An 18,619-nucleotide genomic window follows, 5' to 3' on the forward strand; every position below is an offset into this window, starting at 1 on the left:
CTAGGTCTATGGAAACCTTTAGAACAGAGATTCTTAATATGTGTGTGTATGTGCATGTTGCAAACTCCTTTGGCAGTCTGGTGAAACCAATGGACTTCTCAGAATGATTCTTCTAAAATGCATAAAATAAAATACATAAGATTACAAAGAAAACCAATCATATTTAAATGTAGCTTTCAAAATATAAAAAAAATCCCAAGTTCATGATCTCCCAGACTGAGAAGCCCTGTTTTAGAGGGTAAAGAAGAGATCAGACATCTAGAACTATGCCTACCTTTAGGTACCATTCCTCTCCTTTCCTTTGGAGTACTTCAGTCTAACTTCTTTTTTCCTCCCTCTCTCATGACAGATGGAGTGGCAGCATTCCGTGCTTTCCTGAAGACTGAGTTCAGTGAGGAGAACTTGGAATTCTGGCTAGCCTGTGAGGAGTTCAAGAAGACTCGGTCAACCACCAAGCTGGTTTCCAAGGCACACAGGATCTTTGAGGAGTTTCGTAGACGTTCAGGCCCCTCGAGAGGTATGTTGGTGGTGAGCACTTTGCTGTCGAGGAGGTCTCCACCTATCTTGGCCCTTTATGGTGGAATAGGCCAGCATTTTTCTCTCTTGGAGTCTTATTCCAGGAGTCCATTTGTTGTGAGTTGAGCCTCAGGGTGGTAGCTGTGGTGGCAAAGGCTTAGAAATTCAAGAAGAGGAGCAAGAGATAAATAGATAGATAGATAGATAGATAGATAGATAGATGGATAGATAGATAGATAGGGGATATATAGATAGATAGATGGGTGGACAGATAGGTGGATAGATGGGTGGGTGGATAGCTAGATGTGTGGATAGATAGATAGATAGATAGATGATAGATAGATGGTAGATAGATAGATGGGTGGATAGATAGATAGATAGATAGAGCATTTATTAAGCCCTTACTGCAGACACTGTGCTAAGCACTGGGCATATAAATACATGCAAGCAAGATAGTCCTGCCCTCAAGGAACTTGCATTCTAGTGGAGGTAGACATAAAAGAAAGCTGGAAAAGGGGCATGGTAGATGGGTGTAGCTGAAGATGTCCGACAAGTGCAGTAGAGGTCTAGAACTGAGCAAGAGAAGGCCAAAACTGGTCAGTCAAACCCCAAGGTGGTTCCAGAGGGTGGGGACCAATTTTTTCATCAGGAGGAAGTGGAGATGATAACTCAAGTAGACTGGAGTAGGGATATGTTAAGTGACATGTTAGGTGGTCATGTCCGTAACGAACCATATTGGTGCAGGACTCTTGGTAGCCGACAAGCCTAAAGGGACTGTTCTAAGTTTCAGATGGGATTTCTTATGGAGAATGGAGGGGAACCTGGGAGAATCAAATCATTGGATGTGGGAGGAAAGGGAGGGAACAAGCATTTATTAAGAACCTACTACGTGATAGGCTATGGGCTTTACAAATTACCTCATTTATGATGTGTGGCTGAGTCACAAGCCTGGAGAACTTCAACTATAATCTGCTTAAGGTGTCTCGTTACCAATTTAAAAAAATAGATAGGTAGATAGATAGATTTTATTTGGGCACATTGGTCACTTCCCAACAAGCATCCTTCCCTCACAATACCTTGCTGTAAAATAAAATTAAGCAAAACCACGTAATAGAGTGGGATGATTATCATTTGGTAACATAAAAGAAAGCTATGTGTTTAAATTCTGATAGTTTGGTTCCAGAGCAGTCCCTTGTATTTGACTAGAGTTTGGTTGACTTGTGGTCAATGGGTATAATGTTCCCCCTTTCTTCTCTGCACCAAATCTTCCCATGTTTCTCTGAATTCTTCATATATGTCATTGATTATTGTGCAAAAATATTCCACTATGCTCATAGGAGAGGCATTGTGGCACAGTGGATAGAAAATTGGCCTCAGAGCCAGGAAGACATGTGTTGAAGTCCTACCACTGATACGTACAAGTTGGGTGATCCTGGGAAAGTGATTCTGGGAAATTCTCTAAGACAGTAAGTTGTAGGGACAGCTAGGTAGGTGGCACAGTGGATAGAGCAGCAGACCTGGAGTCAAGAAGACACAAGTTCAAATCCAGCTTCAGCTACTTACTAGCTGTGTGACCCTGGGCAAGTCATTTAACCCTGTTTGCCTCAGTTTCTTCATCTGTAAAATGAGCTGGAGAGGGAAATGGCAAACCACTCCAGTATCTTTGCCAAGAAAACCTCAAATAGGGTCACAAAGAGTTGGATACGACTGAACAACAAAAATAAGTTGCGGGTTATATGCCCGTGTGCATTGGTAGAAGAAATTTTCTTACAAGGAGCTCTCATTTTCAATTAAATCACTGGTTCAGTTCCATCCCTATTTGATTATATAATTCTCAGTTTGGAAGGGATGTTTCAACATCCTTGTGGTGTTTAAATGAAGGTAAAAAATGGTAGCCCAGCAAGCATGGAAGGGGGAACCTGTGGGGGAAAAAAACGAGATCTTCATCAGATGTGCTTATTTTCCAGTTAAGCAAGGATAAGGGGCCTGTTTCAGAAATGTCAGCTGAAGGCTTCGGAAGTGAAAACTTGTCATTGCATTGAATTTATTTTGGAAAGAGCTCTAGGGAGGAGTCAAGTGCTTTGAGTTCTAACCCCAGTCCCCCCAGTAATGTTGCATAGCATATTAGACCTGAAGGGACCTTAGAAATAACCTAATTCAATTCCTCCTCAGTTGATAATTACTCATGTCTGAACAAATCACTCCATTTCTTTGTTCTTCCCTTTCTTCACCTGTCAAGTGGGGATAACTTCCCTTTTTACCTCGGGGGATAAAGATGGAACCCAATCACCTCTGTGAAAGTGTTTTGACAAGCAGAAAGCTTCACAGAGGTACAGTATGGCACAGTGGTGGGGAGTTTGAACCCAGGAAGACCTGGGTTCAATCCTGTCTCTGACACATACTAGCTATGGGCAAATATCAGTATCCCAGGCAATTCCACATGGAGAGTTTCTATACAGGTCTGGATTTCTTTCTTCTACCCTGTCTCCTCCTCCCTTATTCCTTTCACCCATCTCCCACATGCTCACACCTAAACAATACAAAATAAGGAGTTATGCAAATATGATTTGTGTGTTATAATTAATATTTGTACAAAACCCCAACATATTCAAGGCAAGTCCCCAACCACCAGGTGTCTAGCTTCCTTGTAACCTTGTTCTTTCTCTATGTCTCTAGGTGAACATAGACTTCCAAACTCGGGAAGAAACAAGGAAGAACATGCAAGAACCTTCTTTGACGTGCTTTGACCAAGCCCAGGGGAAAGTGCACAGCCTCATGGAGAAAGACTCTTACCCCCGGTTTCTGAGGTCCAAAATGTACTTAGATCTTCTGACTCAAAGCCAGAGGAGGCTCAGTTAGAGCTGAGATGAGGACCCATGGAAATCACAGGCTTTCCCCTTCCCCAGCTGCCAAGACCATATTCCAATGTGAATCGTCATCAGTGTTTAACCGAAGTGGAGTTTGGGTTGGGAGGCTGGGAGTGTGAGGAAGAAAGGAAGTGGGGCCACTTCCAATGTGTGACCCAGCTGCCGGATTGAGGACTTTAATTCTATTTGCCTGGTTGTGTTTGTGTATTGGTTAGTGGTAGCGCCTCACAGCTGTTACCCTTCTCTAGGTCAGCGAATGGCCCTTCAAAATGCCTTGGGTCATTTCTGCTGAGATGGCAGGTTTGCTATGCTGTGCTAATATGTAAATAATGCAAAAGCAATTCACTCCCCCCCCCCATTTTATTACCCGACTTCTTGTTAATGCCATACCCTTGAGAGGAAAGAGGGGAAGAATGACCATGGGTCTCTCTGATGTGATTTGCAGTTTAGGAACTATTGCTAGTCCTGGGTGTTTGGGCCTCATTGCACAGGAAAGGAGGTTCCCAGGAGTCCCAGGTTAAGCAAGTCTGCCAGTTATCGGAGAGGGAAGGGAATAAACATTTATTAAGCGCCTACTATGTGCTAAGCACTGTACTAAGTGCTCTACATTACTATCTCATTTGATAATATCTCATTTTATATATACATATATATATATATATCTATATCATTTGATTTCAGATGGGACTGAATTAGTGGAGTCAGCTATTTCTTTTATTTCCATTGGCCACTATTCAGTGGGAAAAGAATAGGGGTGGGGTGGGGAGCTGGGGCCATTGGGACATGCTATAGTCACTGCCCATCCTAAATTAGGAGGCTGATAGATTCCCTGTATAGCATTCTCGTGAAGGTACCTAACGGGAGATAGAGTTCATGGCCATCATCACAGCGATTTTCTGCTCCTAGGGAAGCAGAGGGTTCTCTCTTTGAGTGTATTTTACAAGTGTGATCCCCTGGTAGAAGGGGGTGGTCATCTGTAGTGAATGACTATTGCCAGGGAGGGTAGGGAGGAAGATATAATGTAGAAGCCCAGTCTTCACGTTTGTTCAACAGTTTTTCTGGAGGTGGAATGATGGACAGAAGTAACAACAATAGGCTTTCATGCAGTGGACAACTTTGTAACCTGTCTGCCCTGTTCCCCTGTGACATCAGATATCACTGTGCTGGCCTCCAGGATAGTTCAGAGGGGTAAGAAGAAAATGAATTCACACAGCACAGCCAGCTCTCAGCAGGCCTACTGCAGGTCCTGTTGTCCTTGATGCCAACCTCCAAAGGGGGGACATATAATTATACTGGGAAAATTAGGCACCAAAGTCAGAACCTCTCTTGTCTATATAGTCTTGGGAGATCATATTTCCCTCAAAGGATCTCACTAAAGCAACTACTACCCTAAAGATCCAGTAGCTTCTCCTTTTGGTGATGATCCTGGTGTTGAAGATGAAACCTAGGGTGGTTAAGAAAATGAGCAATTACTGGATTGGGAATCAGATGGGACTGTGTGTCAGAGAACTTTATCCACTAAAGATTGTTCTTAGAAGGTGCTGGGAAGCTCCTTCTGGGGCGATGCATGAGGAACCGGCATCTAGGCTCAGCTATCTAGAATCAAACTGACCTGGGCACAAATTTGTGACCTTCAATGAGAGAAGCACTCCGCTGAGATAGGAGGAGGGTACCTGTCAGTTGCTTGGATCCCACGGTAGATTGTCCTGCTAGATTAGGATAAGGAGCTGTTGGAAAGGTGACTTCGTAGTGCAGTGGAATGAGCCCTGTCCTAGAGTCTAGTCTCTTTTCTGCCACAAATTGACTGTGTGATTTTGGACAAGTAATGTCACTTCCTCCGGAGATTGGTTTCCTTATAGGTAAAGTGGGCAAGGGGGTGGGTGGGAAGGGTTAGAGCCTCACTAAAGTCCTTCCAGCTCTGAAATTCTAGGCATTTGGTTCTTTGTGGTGTCACCCAGCCTCCAAGGCCCTAGGTGTTTGAGGGATGTCATTGGGATTGCTCCACAAAAAACTCTTTCATGGAGAAATTGAGTTTGGCACCTGAGCTCTGAGGGCTGGTGATGCTCAGGAGCCCCGAACACGAGTGCTGCCCCCCCTTGGGGGTAGGTGGATGGCAGTAACTACACCTTCATCATTTAAGTGTGTTTTTAAATAGAGTCCACATTTCATTTGGTCCTGTCACCCCCCCTGCATCTCCTCCATTTACCTGTGAGTAGGGGCAGTCTCTGGTTATTCTTATTCTTATTTCTTGTTGTCGTCAAGGGTCCTTGCACTGCCAAGGGTGTGTTTCTGTGTGTGTGTGTGTGTGTGTGTGTGTGTGTGTGTGTGTGTGTGTTGTTGTCAGTGTGTCTATATGCAATAGCATCATGGAGTTTGGGGGGCAGGTTCTCCCCGTCTCTTTGGGTCTGTAACTGGGAAGACAGTAGAAGTTCCATTCCCAACTGCTCTGGAGCCTGGAAATGGGTGTTTCTAAGTAGATCAGGCAGTCTTTCCCCTCCCCTTCCCCCATTCCAATCCTCCCTCCTTCCTGAGCCAACAGGAAACCAATTTCAGCTGAAGCTGCCAGAATGAATTTAATGAGGTTGCTCTTTCTAACACAGGGTAAACACTTTAAATCACTGTTTACATAGGACATTTGCATCTATGGCCAGCTTTCCTGCCAAATTTCAGGCACTTCTGAATGGAAACAACACTTATTTCTGAAGAGTCCAAGCAAAATTTAAGGGGCCCTGTTACCACTTACCTGGGTAGTGAAGGGGTGGGTGTGAAAAGGTGGGGAGGGAAGGAAGAATCTAAAAAAAAACTGGGCTGTATCTTCAATTCAGGCGTTAGAGCTTCTTCCAATTATTGGGGTGAGGACTGCAGGTGGGGGTGGTGCCTTGGCAGGTTGGCCACTTCCTCCCCCACATGAGGGAGGTGTGAAGGCCCAAGCCTTAGGATTTTGAGGCTTGCAGCTAAGGGAGAGTGGATGTGGGTGGGTGTGTCCCTTCATGTACAATAGGTATATTTAGAGTGCTGGGTATCGTGTGTGTGACAGCTGAGAGCATCAGATTATAGGGGTGAGGCCCTATCTCCACAGGGCAGACCCTTTATGTCCTGATTCTCCCCAGTTCAGAGTCGTCTTTCCTGCTGCCCTCTCTGGGCACTTTGGTTAAGCCAAACCCTGATCATTTTTGTTATTATTATTGTGTGTAATGAAACAAAGAGAAATGTTTACAGCATCAAAAGCAATATCCAAACATACCTCACTCCTGTCCCCTTGTCTCTCTCCCCTGCCCCTCTCCTTTCCCTCTTCCCTTCCCTCCTTTCTCCTCCTCACTCCTGCTATCCATCACCTGCCTCACCTGTCCCTCAACATGAGGAACGGTTTCTTCCACGTAAGTTCTTCCTTTCCTTACGGCGCTGCTGGGGCTTCTGCTATTGTCTGCCTTCTAGGCATGGTGCTGAAATCTGCACAGAAGATGGAATAAAAGCCAGAGCAAGATGGACAGCACTGATATTCCCTAATCACCTTCTTCCTTTGGTCTTTGGGTTTGCCTTGAAGTTTGCTGTTGCCCTGGGCAAGCTAAAAACAAGAACAAAACCAAACCATAGCCCAAATTATGGAATGGGTGGCCTTCTTCATTGGCATTGGTGGGCAAGGAAAGTCTCTCTAAAGGGTGGGGGGCAGAACTAGGCTGCTGAAAAGAGATTGTCGAGGACCAATTGGCAAGAGAACCCAAAAAATGGATGAGTGTAGGCAGGATCCAGAATTCTGAAACAGACAATTTTGTCTACCCCTTGAATTTATTCAATCTTATAAGCATTTATGGAAGCACTGACTGTGTGCCAGTTGTACTAGGCGCCAGAAATATGGAGACAAAGGTGAAAACAGGCCTTGCCCTGAAGATTATTCTCTACTGGCCTCTCCTAAACTTAACTATCCTGGCTAGTTGCCGATAAATCCTCACCAGCCCGCCTTGCCCTCAGGCTGATTTACCTGCGGACAGTCCGAGCCTCGTGTGCTGTCCTGGCCGGCAAATGTGCTGGATGGTGAAGACAGAGGTGCGAGGAGGGTCCTTTCTGCAAAGCCTCCCTGATCCCTTTATACTTCCTCCTGGCTCACCTGCCTTGTGGGTAGTCAGGACACTGTCTTATTTTAGCTGCCAGCCAAAAGGCTTGGATGTTTCTTTTACTCCAGCCTTTGGGTTCGGGCCGTGCCTATGACCTCAAGACCTTACAATAAGTTTAGGTGAGAACTCAGGTAAATGAGTGAGGCATGTTTTGATAGTGGTTCTAGTGAGAAGAATCTCACCATTCTCCGTAGGGATGTCACATACTGTGGCTGTCATGGTCTTCTAGCTACCTTTGGGGACAGATTCTCGGTGGCGTCGCCAGTTCTGTCAGCTGCAAGCCACTTTCCACTTGAATTTGTCTATTTTTAAACCAGGGTGAAGTGAGGCAATTGCCCCTTGAATTTTATCCACTGGAGAGACAGCCATCCATTACCCAGCTAATTTTACTCTCTGGTGCTCTCCACAGAATCTGCTGCTCCGGATTAAACCAAAGTTGTGAAATTGATGCCTTCCTAGGCCGTAGAAGGCCCAGCACTGGAGGGTCGATCTGTAGTCCTTCACTGGGGCTTCTCGCTTTGGCTGTGCCCTTGGTTGGACTGACTCATCCCAGGCAGTCCTGCACTCTGGAAGCTGTAGCACAAGGCCCTGGGCTATGGAGAAGATTAGGTATGGTAAGGGGGAGAGGGATGAGTTTGATTTTCCTAGGAGCTGGGAGAGGTGAGGATGTGGGTGGAAAAGGTGGGGAGGGAGAGAAGTGGAAGGAGAAGAGAAAGTTCGTGATTTCCTTCTCTCTCTCTCTCTCTCTCTCTCTCTCTCTCTCTCTCTCTCTTCTCTTTCTTTCTTTTCTTTCTTTCTTTCTTTCTTTCTTTCTTTCTTTCTTTCTTTCTTTCTTTCTTTCTCTTTCTTTCTTTCTTTCTTTCTTTCTTTTCTTCCCTCCTTCCCTTTCTCCCTCTTTTCCTTCCTTCCTTCTTTCCTCCTTCTCTCTTCTCTCCCCTCCTCTTTCTCCTCACCTTCCCTCTTCTCACCTTTCCTCTCTTTTCCTTCCTTTCCCTTCCCTTCCCTTCCCTCCCCTCCCCTTCCCTTCCCTTCCCTTCTTTTCATTTCCCTCCCCTTTCCTTCCTTTCATTTCCCTCCCCTCCCCTTTCCCTTTCTTTTTCCCTTTCCTTTTTTCTCCTATCCCTCTCTCATCTTCTCTTTTCCTCTCTCTCCCCCTCTCTCCTGTTCCTTCTGAAATGGAGCTAGCTTTGGAAGGGTCCCCAGCAATAAGAAGGGGGAAAGATGAGCAGGGTATTGAAAAGGCTGAACACCTTTTCTTCAGCACTCTGTGTCCCAGAACCCTTTTATTCCTACCTGTGCTCCCTTGCAAGCAAGGCTGGAAAAAGATTTTAGGTTGTCCATTCTATGAAGTATTTAAATTGGCCAACTGTTATCCCTCCTTGAATCTGTGGCTCTCAACAGTATTAGAAAGCAGAAATGGCAGACTCAGCACTGGCATTAAGAGGGTATATGATTTGGTGTCTGAATAAGAAGGAATCCAAAAGTGGAGATCTCTGTCTTCCTACCCTTGTGACTTCCAAGGACTCCCGGCAACAGTGTAGTAGGTTAAGAAAGGAGGTACCTGGGAATCCTAGTTTAGGGATAAATGTTTTCTTATTGGACCCCTGACCTAAACAAGTTTAGGGTCTGAATTTTTCCACAAGCTATTCCCATCTTGCTTCTTTTTTCCTTTCTCTCCTTGGGTTCCTTCCCCTTTTTCCTGGTGCAGAGAAGGTAGGTGGGTTTGGAGTGTACACCAGCCCCTTTGGCACTTCATGCCCTGTGAACACACTTCATGTACCCAACAGATCTATAGCAGTTCATCTGCCATGTAAGTTGCTTAGCTGGCTGAGTCCTCACTGAGTTGTTTCATTACTGTGTAAAGTGGGATACTGTCATTCACCTTTACTATAAACAATGCTGTGAGAACATAATAAACTCCAATTGAACAACCCACCCATACTGAGCTTTTTTGGGCCCGTGGCTTGCTGGCTGACTCCGTGGGGAACCTCTTCAGGTAGCAGGTGGACTCCATGGTGATAGCGCATGCTGGGGCTCTGAGGGGACTTGGGCAGATGGCTCTTTAGGGAAAGAACATGGGCTGGTGTGTGGTAGCACATGTCTGCCATTCGTGCTGCCCAAGAGGCTGAGACTGGTGCATCTTGAGCTTGCGAGCTCTGAGTTGCAGTGAGCTAAGCCCATTGAGTGACTATATTAAGTTCACATGAATATGATGAGCCTCTGGGAATGGGGGAGGGGAGGAGCACCAGGCTATCTAAAGAGTCACAAACCATCTAAGGCTGGAAATCTTGCAGATCAAAGTCAGTTTACATGCAAATCAGAATAAGAGTAGGCCATGAGTAGCCCCTGCACTTCCAGTCTAGGTGAGATAGAAATACCCCATCTTTAAAAAAAAAAAAAAAGAAAAAAGATATAGTCATATATAAAATGGTTTTAATGGTTTTGGGAAGGGGTGGTGATGGGCAAAGACTCATTGCTTAAATTAAGGTGGGGAGGGAAGGATATTTTATATTTTTCATTGGAGAAGTAAGAAAGTAGTATGGTTGATTTCATTTGTGGGTAGGTCCTACTTTATACAATTGGTATGTTTTCCCCAAATTGTGTCAGGCAACAAATGTCTGCTATGTATAAAACACTGAAGGCAGTTTGGGGAGGCGAGCATGGGCACGAAGTATAAGATAGTCATATAAATAGTATATAACAGTAATACTTTCCCTCAAGGATTTATTGTCTATTTAGAGAAATAAGACATTTGTAGCAAAAGATAATTTAGGCAAATAATTTTTTTAAGGCAACTGGGGCTAAGTGACTTGCCCAGGGTCACACAGCTAATAAGTGTTATGTGTCTGAGGCCAGATGTGAACTCAGGTCCTCCTGACTCGAAGGCTGGAGCTTTATCCAGTGTACCACCTAGATGTCCCAGGCAAATAATTTAAAATGCACCTGAGAAGTAAATTCTTTTTGTAAAATGAAAAAAAAAACCCAAAACTTTTACAATCCAAAATAATCACCGTATTCCTCATCTCTCCCTATTTTATTTTGTTTGGATATTGATATTCTGTATTTTTCCCATTGAAGTGGGGAGACCCCATATGAGAGTAACTACTGAAAAATGCCAGTAAGTATAATCATTTTGGATATCATTGAAAAAAAAGTTACATGGAATCTTGCCTCATCTGTCTCTGGGTCTCTACCCACCAATTCAAGCATCATGCCTGATGCCTGTCATTTTTACCAAGCAGATGTTTTTCTCAGTTCTTTCTCTTCAGAGGTCTCCAAGAGGTACTGACGTCACACAGGGCATAAATATAGGTATAAATATACAGAAGATACACTAGCTCAATGGGGAGAGGTAGGGTAGTATTGTGTAATAGAGAAGTCCAACCTTGGAGACAGGAATACCTGGATTCAAGTCCCATCTTTAACAAATACTGGCTGTGTGACCCTGGCCAAGTCACCTGATCTCTCAATGCTTCATGCAACTCTCCAAGATTATAAGTTTCATAAAAATGGTCTGTACACAGGTAGAGGGAATTTCCTTGTCCCAAAGTCCCCTATACCAGTGAAATCACAGATCCAGACCAAAGCAATAAATCAAATTCATGAATCATTATCACAGAAAATTCATCCCACAGTGGCTAACGGTCTGGTGATGAACTTCTTCATACTGAGTTTGTGAGAGCTAGAAACAAAGTCTGGTTCCTCCCACCTCCCCCTTACTCAAAGCATTTCCCAATTGATAGAACCTGCCAGATCTTGCCCTCTCCTGTCCGAGGCTAGAAAAACTCTAAAGGTATAATGAGACATGAGGGATAGAACTTTGGTGAAAGTGACCAGATATAGTTTTCCTGTGGAATGTGGCATAAAAGGAGAGATCCTTTAAGCTACCCACCATATTTCACCACCTCCCCTCAGTGCCCAATGTCCAAGCGGAGTGGTCTACACCTGCTATTCTTACTGCCTCACTACTCATTCAGTCATTCAATTAATTTAGCAAACATTTACTAAGTGTCACTCCTCCGCAACTTGTAATCTGATTTTGGCTGGACCATTCTAGTGAAACTGCTCCCCTTGAAGTCAAAGTCAAGAATGATCTTTTTTATTCAATGTCAAAGCTAATCTTCCCCCCCCCCATTTTTCTGAACTCATTTTACTTGATCTCTCTAAAGCACTGTTGACTGGCCCTTTCTTGATGCCCCGGTTTCCATTAAACTACATTTTCACAGTTACTTTAAAAAATTTTAATTCAAAGGTTTTTTTTTTATCACCTTCATAGCTGGAAATATCCCTATCCCCTTCCTACTTAGTGACAGTAACAAAGAATGAAGCATCAAGATGAAAAGAAAAGAAAACAAAAACAGAACAATTTTGGCAAAGCTAGCCAACACATCACGTGCCTCTGATGTATGCCATGTTTCATATGCATAATTGTCCACCTCTGTAAAGAAGGAGGGAAGCACATTTTCTCCTCTTCACTCAGGCCAAGCTTGATCGGTATAATTACAGAGCGGTCAGTTTCATGTCATGGCTGTTATTCTTTCCAAGGACCTTGTTGTAGTCATTGTGTGTGCTGTTTTCTTGATGCACATTCGATGCACACTTATAGCGGACTTATCATTATGCATGCTCACTAGCATGATGGAAACACTAATTATACTTAACACTTTTTCAATGCTTGCAATCAAAGTTTATTAGTCAAAACATGCAAGCAATATAACTAGCCCTCCTCCTTTGAGAACAAACCACCAACCGAATCTTAGAGGTCCCAGGAAGCGTTCTTCATACTGATGCTTGGAACGTGGTTCCCTCTCTGCTTGGCCAGAGGCTGTGTTTCCTTCTGACAAGTTTCCTTCAGTTAACACTGCCCTCAAGGGAACATGGGTATGCTCAAATGTCACATATGGAGGAATGGAGGAGCTTGTCCTAGTCAAGACCAAGGAGCATGCCAAAGGCTGGGGCCTCTTGGATGGATTTCTTGATGGTTTTTAAATATGGGCATTTCTAATTTGTTTACCACATAATTTAATTGGTAGTTTATTACATTAAGTACTGATGAGGTTGTTTACATTTTTTATTGGTGGTTTGTTTTATGAGAGAGTCTAAATATGCTTATTAGTTGTGTAAGAACACAAATGTTTAAAGACACAACTCTTTATCTTCTTATTGAAAAACAACTTACCCGGGGGGCAACTAAGTGGTGCAGTAGATAGAGCATCAGCCCTGGAGTCAGGAGGACCTGAGTTCAAATCTGGCCCGACACTTACTAGCTGTACAACCCTGGGCAAATCACTTAATCCTGATTGCCCCCCTACCCCCCCCCAAAAAAAAGAACCAACTTACTCAAAATAACTCAATCACAAAATAGAGACTTAAAATGGAATCAATTATGTTAAACTGACAAACTTACTTCTACTCTCTTATAGTAGAATAGAAAGTAATAAAACTTATTCTCACTATACCTGTTCCTCTGTATCAGTTCAGCCTTCTTGTCCCTTTCTGAATCCTTTGTATTCAGCATGCTGGACTTGGGAGTTACCAAGCCCTGAGTTCAAATCTCCTTCACAAGTGGACTAGTAATGTGACTTTGATCAAATTATTTAACCTCCCAGCCTCAGTTTCCTCATTTGTAAATTGGGGATAATAATAGCACCTACTTCATAGTCTTTTTTTTTTTGGTGGAGGTTGGGGGAGGGCTAGGCAACAGGCTTAAGTGACTTGCCCAGGGTCCACAAAGCTAGTAAATGTCAAGTGTATGAGGCCAGATTTGAACTCAGGTCCTTCTGACTCCAGGGCCCGTACTCAATCTACTGTGCCCACCTAGCTGCCCCAGGTATTATAAATCTTAAAGCACTACATCAAAAGTCAATCAACAAGCATTTATTAAGCACTTACTATGTGCCAGGCATTGTATTAAGCAATGGGGATAAAAAGAAAGTGAAAAACAGTCCTAGCCCTCAAAGAGCTCACATCAGAATAGAGAGACAACTAGCAAACAGCTATGTACATTCATGCATGCATATAGATAGATGCATATGTATGTAAATATATGCACATACACATATATGGTACAATAAATGGGAGGTAATCTCAGATGGAAGATGCTAGATAAATGCTAGCTATTTTGGACAATGCAAAAATATTCCCTTGCATGCATATATATATGGTTTTCTTTCTACCTTTCCAGTAGCTCTTTCTCTGTCTCCCTTGCTGTCTGCCTTCTGCACCTTAACAGATGTCTTCCTAGGCTTTGATCTTTTTTCTCTCCCTTGGTGATTTCATCCATTCCCACTGCTTGAATTATCCCTGGATCTTGACTCTTAAATCTATTTTCACCTCCAATCTGCCTGCTGCCTATCTCCCCTTCAATGCATTGCTCACTCCTCAAGGTCACTATATACAAAATGGAACTCAACTCTCCCCAGCCCCCTAAAACCTACCCCTGCCCTCAACTTCCTCATTTCTGCTTATGTGCATGAAAGTGACATAGCCAGATGTAAATAGACTTTTATGCAAATACAGAAATTAGACAATGTTAAGTTCATAAGCACAAAGTTCAATGAGATCAGATTCAAAGAGTATGGTATAATGGAAAAATGGCTAGACCACATCAGAAGACCTGCATTTGGATCTAGGCTCTGCCACTTAATAAGAGTTGTGTGTCTTTGGGTCAGTAACTTCGTCTTTCTGAGTCTCTGTTTCCTCATCTATAAAATAGGATACAATATTTTCACTACTTTCCTCAGAGGGTTGCTGTGAGGAAAACCTTTGGTTAATCTTACAGTACAATAGAAAAGGGGTTATTATTGTTATTATTACACAAGTGAAAGTAACTTGGTGGCAGAGTGGACAGAGCATTGGGCCTGCAGTCAGGAAGCTCTGAGTTCAAATCTAGCTTCAGACAGTTGTGTGCCACTGGCCTGTCTCAGTTTTCTGATCTGTAAAATGAGAATAATAATAGCATTTACCTCCCAGAGTTGTTGAGGGGATAAAATGATACAATATTTATAAAGTACTTTGCAAACCTGAAAGTACTATATTAGTGCTAGCTATTATTAATATTATGATTAGCTTCTCCAGAATCCTCATTCTTCATTCTTCATTCTTTTCCTATATTTCACCTGGACTTTGTCCCCCAGGCAGCTGCCACTGCTATCCCAGAATTAGAGAGATACAAAGGCCATTGGACTAGGAGCCAGCATGTCTGTTCTGGTTTTGACTCTGCTACTTCACCTCTCCATTTAGGACCTCAGGCAAAGCTCGATGTACTTGCTGCAAAGTGAGAATGCAAAGACCTTAAGGTATTTGTGAGTTAGCACTGCTCTGGTGATTCATTTAGCAGATATGTTTCCCATATGATTGTTTGATAAAGTGCTAGAACACAGGACCCAGCAGGAACTCTAGGGATTCTTATTAAATGGCTACTACATAGTAAGGGCATTATGCTGAGTACTGGAGTATAATGGCAAAAATAAGAAAACAGCCCCTGACTTCAAGGAGTTTACATTCTACTGGTAGGCAAGGATTGAAAAAGAAATCAATCTCTTTTGTTTTTACATAATCTGCATTTGACATCACCAATATACCCCTCCTCCCTAAAAACAAAGAATTAGAGAAAAAAAATTCAGAAAAACTAATCAGTGAATCAAAAAAGTCTGACATTATATGCAACGTTCCACCTTCATATCCCCTAGCGCTGCCAAAAAGGGGGCTAGATGCTGCCTGACATCTCTTCTTGCAGGCCAACTCTCCATAACTACATTATGATTTTAATCATCTTGTTGCTTTGGTTCTTTCCGTTTACTTTGTTGTATATATCATTGTGTACATTATTTTCCTAGTTATCCTTGCGTTGCTTTGCATCAGCTCATACGCATATTTCTCTGTATTCCTTATATTCCTTATTTCTTATAGCTTAGTAACATTCTATCACATTCAGGTACCAAAGCTTATTTAGTTACTCCCCAGTTGATAGGTGTCTACTTTGTTGGACAAGTAAGTTTTGACATTGGATAATGCTTGGACCATAGGATGCAGTCATGGGAGGGCAGGCATGGATGGGGTCCTATAGTGGATGCTATATAGCGGTTCAATAGCGGGTGGTGCAGGGACATTAAGAGGTTGCTGAGTATCTGGTGGAGGGGGCTCAGAGAGTGCCGAGGGAGGAGCAGCTAGATGGCGCAGTGGATAGAGCACTGGCCTTGGATTCAGGAGGACCTGAGTTCAAATTTGACCTCAGACACATAACACATACTAGCTGTGTGACCCTGGGCAAGTCACTTAACCCCATTGCCTAGCTAAAAAGAAAAAAAAAAGAGAGTGCCGAGGGTACCAAAGGCTTCACAATTCTGCCTAATTTTAGCACCACCTGCTCTTCCTCAGTTGGGGGCAGGAGAGGAAGATGATGTCAGGAGAGACAATATTTCTCCCTCTCAAGGTCCTTCATTGCTCCTCCATCAACAAAGGGACAATTAGGGCCAGGTCGGGGAGGGAAACCAGTACAGTTATCCTTTCTATATTGCGACTTTCCCCATCTCAGTTTTGTCATATCATGGGTCAGCACACAAAATTAAATGGAAATTGTCTTGGAATTTTGCAGAAGTCACAGATGACAAAGACCAGCTGACGACCCGGAGCTTATGACCAAACACTTAGCCCAAATTTTACAATAAGGTACTGTAAATACCCATAAAAGAAAAAGAAAAAAAAATTCAGATTTCTTCTGTGGTATGAAGAAAGGGCCAAAAATGTTTATCTGGATTTTCCAGAGCACAGGAGCACTGTTCCCTCAACCCCCTCCATGTGGAAGGGATAACTGTAATTAAAATGACTACATTCATTGATTGTCTCTGCTTTGGAGTTAATCCCATCCAGAAGAAGTGTGACAAATCTCTTTCTGTCCAATTCTTCATTCTTTTCCTACATTTCACCTGGACTTTGTCCACCAGGCAGCTGCCACTGCTATCCCAGAATTAGGGAGATACAAAGGCCATTGGACTAGGAGCCAGCATGTCTGTTCTGGTTTTGACTGCTACTTCACCTCTCCATTTAGGACCTCAGGCAAAGCTCGATGTACTTGCTGCAAAGTACAGAGCTCTTAACATTTTCACCTGGGTCAGGTACCACAAACACCACCTGAGTAAGGCAAGCAGCTAGAAAGAAGCATACCCCAGGGTAAGATAGGAAGATGGCGGTGTTGGGAAATTCCTTAGCCCAGAGATCTTAGGACTCTCCTGGAGAGTAATTCCTCCCACCTAGGTCTGATTGACTGGGGTCAATAAATCAAGAGACAAGGCTAGAAGATAAAAACCTTAATTAGCATCAGCTGATAGGTATTTACCAGGTGGTTATAGCAACTCCACTGAATGGTTGAAGACACACACAGACAAACACAGACACACAGAACGCACAGACACAGGCACACACACACACACACACACACACACACACACACACACAGAGTTTTATACAACTTTAGGACAGGCCTCTCAGGTGAGGCTGCTCAGCCACTTTCCTTATATCAGAGGCAGAGCAGGACAGGTTGTTAGGCCATTTGGGAGTTGGCATAACTATGGTGTCACCCAAGATCAGGTCTGTTCAAGGAGAAGTGTTTGTTTCCCTGTGGTTATATATACCTTGGTGGGGTAGGAAGTCTTGAGTAAATCTCAGCGGAAAATCTAGGTGGGACCAGAGTGGAGGCCTCCCTTTCGAGATGGAATCAGTACAACTCTGCAGGCTCCATTTCTTTGACCTCTAAGGTTACTTACTATTTCTGGGGAGATAAACTCTCCCAAACTCATAGCACACGGGTTTGCTTTATAGGGGGGAGGGTGATACCATCCAGATGGGAGAGGACACAGATTCTGAAACACCAGCTGGCCATCTGGTAAATGGTTTTTTTTTTATTGAATTATTCTTACTAAGTAGAGGTTAAACTCTGCCATTTCTCTGCTTCTAGACTGAGTCAGTGCTCTATACATTTAGCAGCCCTGGTACAAGCCATAGTTGCTCTGCCTTAGTTAAATTTCTCATAAAATGAGAAGGTTCCATTAGATAGAAGATTTCTTCATTTAAAGGTCAATGACATTTTATGATGTTACTTACTGCTATTCCTTCAATCTTAACACACGTCACATACCCCCTACCAAGGTGTTCAGAAGGCAGAGGTAAACTTTGCTTTTTTTCAGAGTCATGGTAGCAGGTTGCATAGCATTTGGAACAGTGTAATTATAGAACCGAGGGAAATACCCCCGTGACTGTTGTCTCACCAGGCAGACCTTGTCCTGTAAATATGGCTGCTTTCCCAGTTTCAGCAGATCTGAGTCTTTCTTTACCACCATTGTAGCTGTCTCAGGCAAATGCTTGATTTTCTTTAAAACAAAACAAAACAAAATAAAACCAACCTGTTATTGATGTGTTTTGTTTTTGTATCACAGACATTTCCAGATTACCTACACTCTGTCAGAGCTCTCTTGTAACAAAGTAAAACAATTAAGCAAAACTAACAACACAGTGACCTCATCTAAAAGTGTATGCAGTATTCCTCATCTGCAGCCACCCACCTCTATTTTTTAGTGGTTTTTTTTTCATGAGCAGAAATTTTCTTTCTCTCCCACCACACTGAAAAAAAGAAAAGAAAAATTCCTTGTTAAAAATATGTATAGTCAAACAAAACAAATTCCCTCACTGGCTCTATACAAAAATACATGTGTCTCATTCCATACCTAAATCTCTCACTTCTGTCAAGAGGCAGATAGCATTCTTCATCACCAGTCCTCTGCAATCAGGCATGGTCCTTGTGTCGATCATAGTTCTTGCAGTTTTCAAAGCTGCCTGTTTTTACAGTGTGGTTATATAAATTGACATCATGAAGATACCTCGGGAGTTCACAAGCTACTCATTTGATTATTCCTTGTCACTGTGGCTGTCAGTTGTCTGTCACCAGCTTAGTCCAATCCAATCAACAAACATTTGAGTGCCTCCTACTGTTTACACGTGGCATTGTGCTGGGCGTTGCAGAATATATATATGTATATGTATATCTATCTATCTATCTATCTATCTATCGATCTATCTATCTATCTATCTATCTGTCTGTCTATCTATCTATTATCTATCTATCTACCA

General features: G+C 43.0%; 1 protein-coding gene and 1 long non-coding RNA gene across 2 annotated transcripts in view; one reads left to right on the plus strand and one right to left on the minus strand.

The window, feature by feature from the left end:
- The window catches only part of RGS8 (regulator of G protein signaling 8), a 70,109-nt gene extending 61,848 nt beyond the window's left edge, over positions 1-8,261 (plus strand). Inside the window, 3 exon segments of the mRNA XM_020984366.2 lie at positions 350-489; positions 491-517; positions 3,193-8,261. Of these exon segments, the coding sequence (XP_020840025.1) occupies positions 350-489; positions 491-517; positions 3,193-3,375 (350 nt within the window). The 3' untranslated portion in view covers positions 3,376-8,261.
- Positions 8,262-17,374: 9,113 nt separating this feature from the next.
- On the minus strand, positions 17,375-18,117 carry LOC110206725 (uncharacterized). Its single transcript, XR_002324002.2, has 2 exons — positions 18,055-18,117; positions 17,375-17,862 (listed from the first exon to the last, which is right to left on the minus strand). It is a non-coding gene; the product is annotated as an uncharacterized LOC110206725 (long non-coding RNA).
- Positions 18,118-18,619: the final 502 nt, after the last annotated feature.

This window comes from Phascolarctos cinereus, unplaced genomic scaffold (genome assembly GCF_003287225.1).
Source record: "Phascolarctos cinereus isolate Bilbo 61053 unplaced genomic scaffold, phaCin_HiC Scaffold_5;HRSCAF=322, whole genome shotgun sequence".
Taxonomy (NCBI): domain Eukaryota; kingdom Metazoa; phylum Chordata; class Mammalia; order Diprotodontia; family Phascolarctidae; genus Phascolarctos; species Phascolarctos cinereus.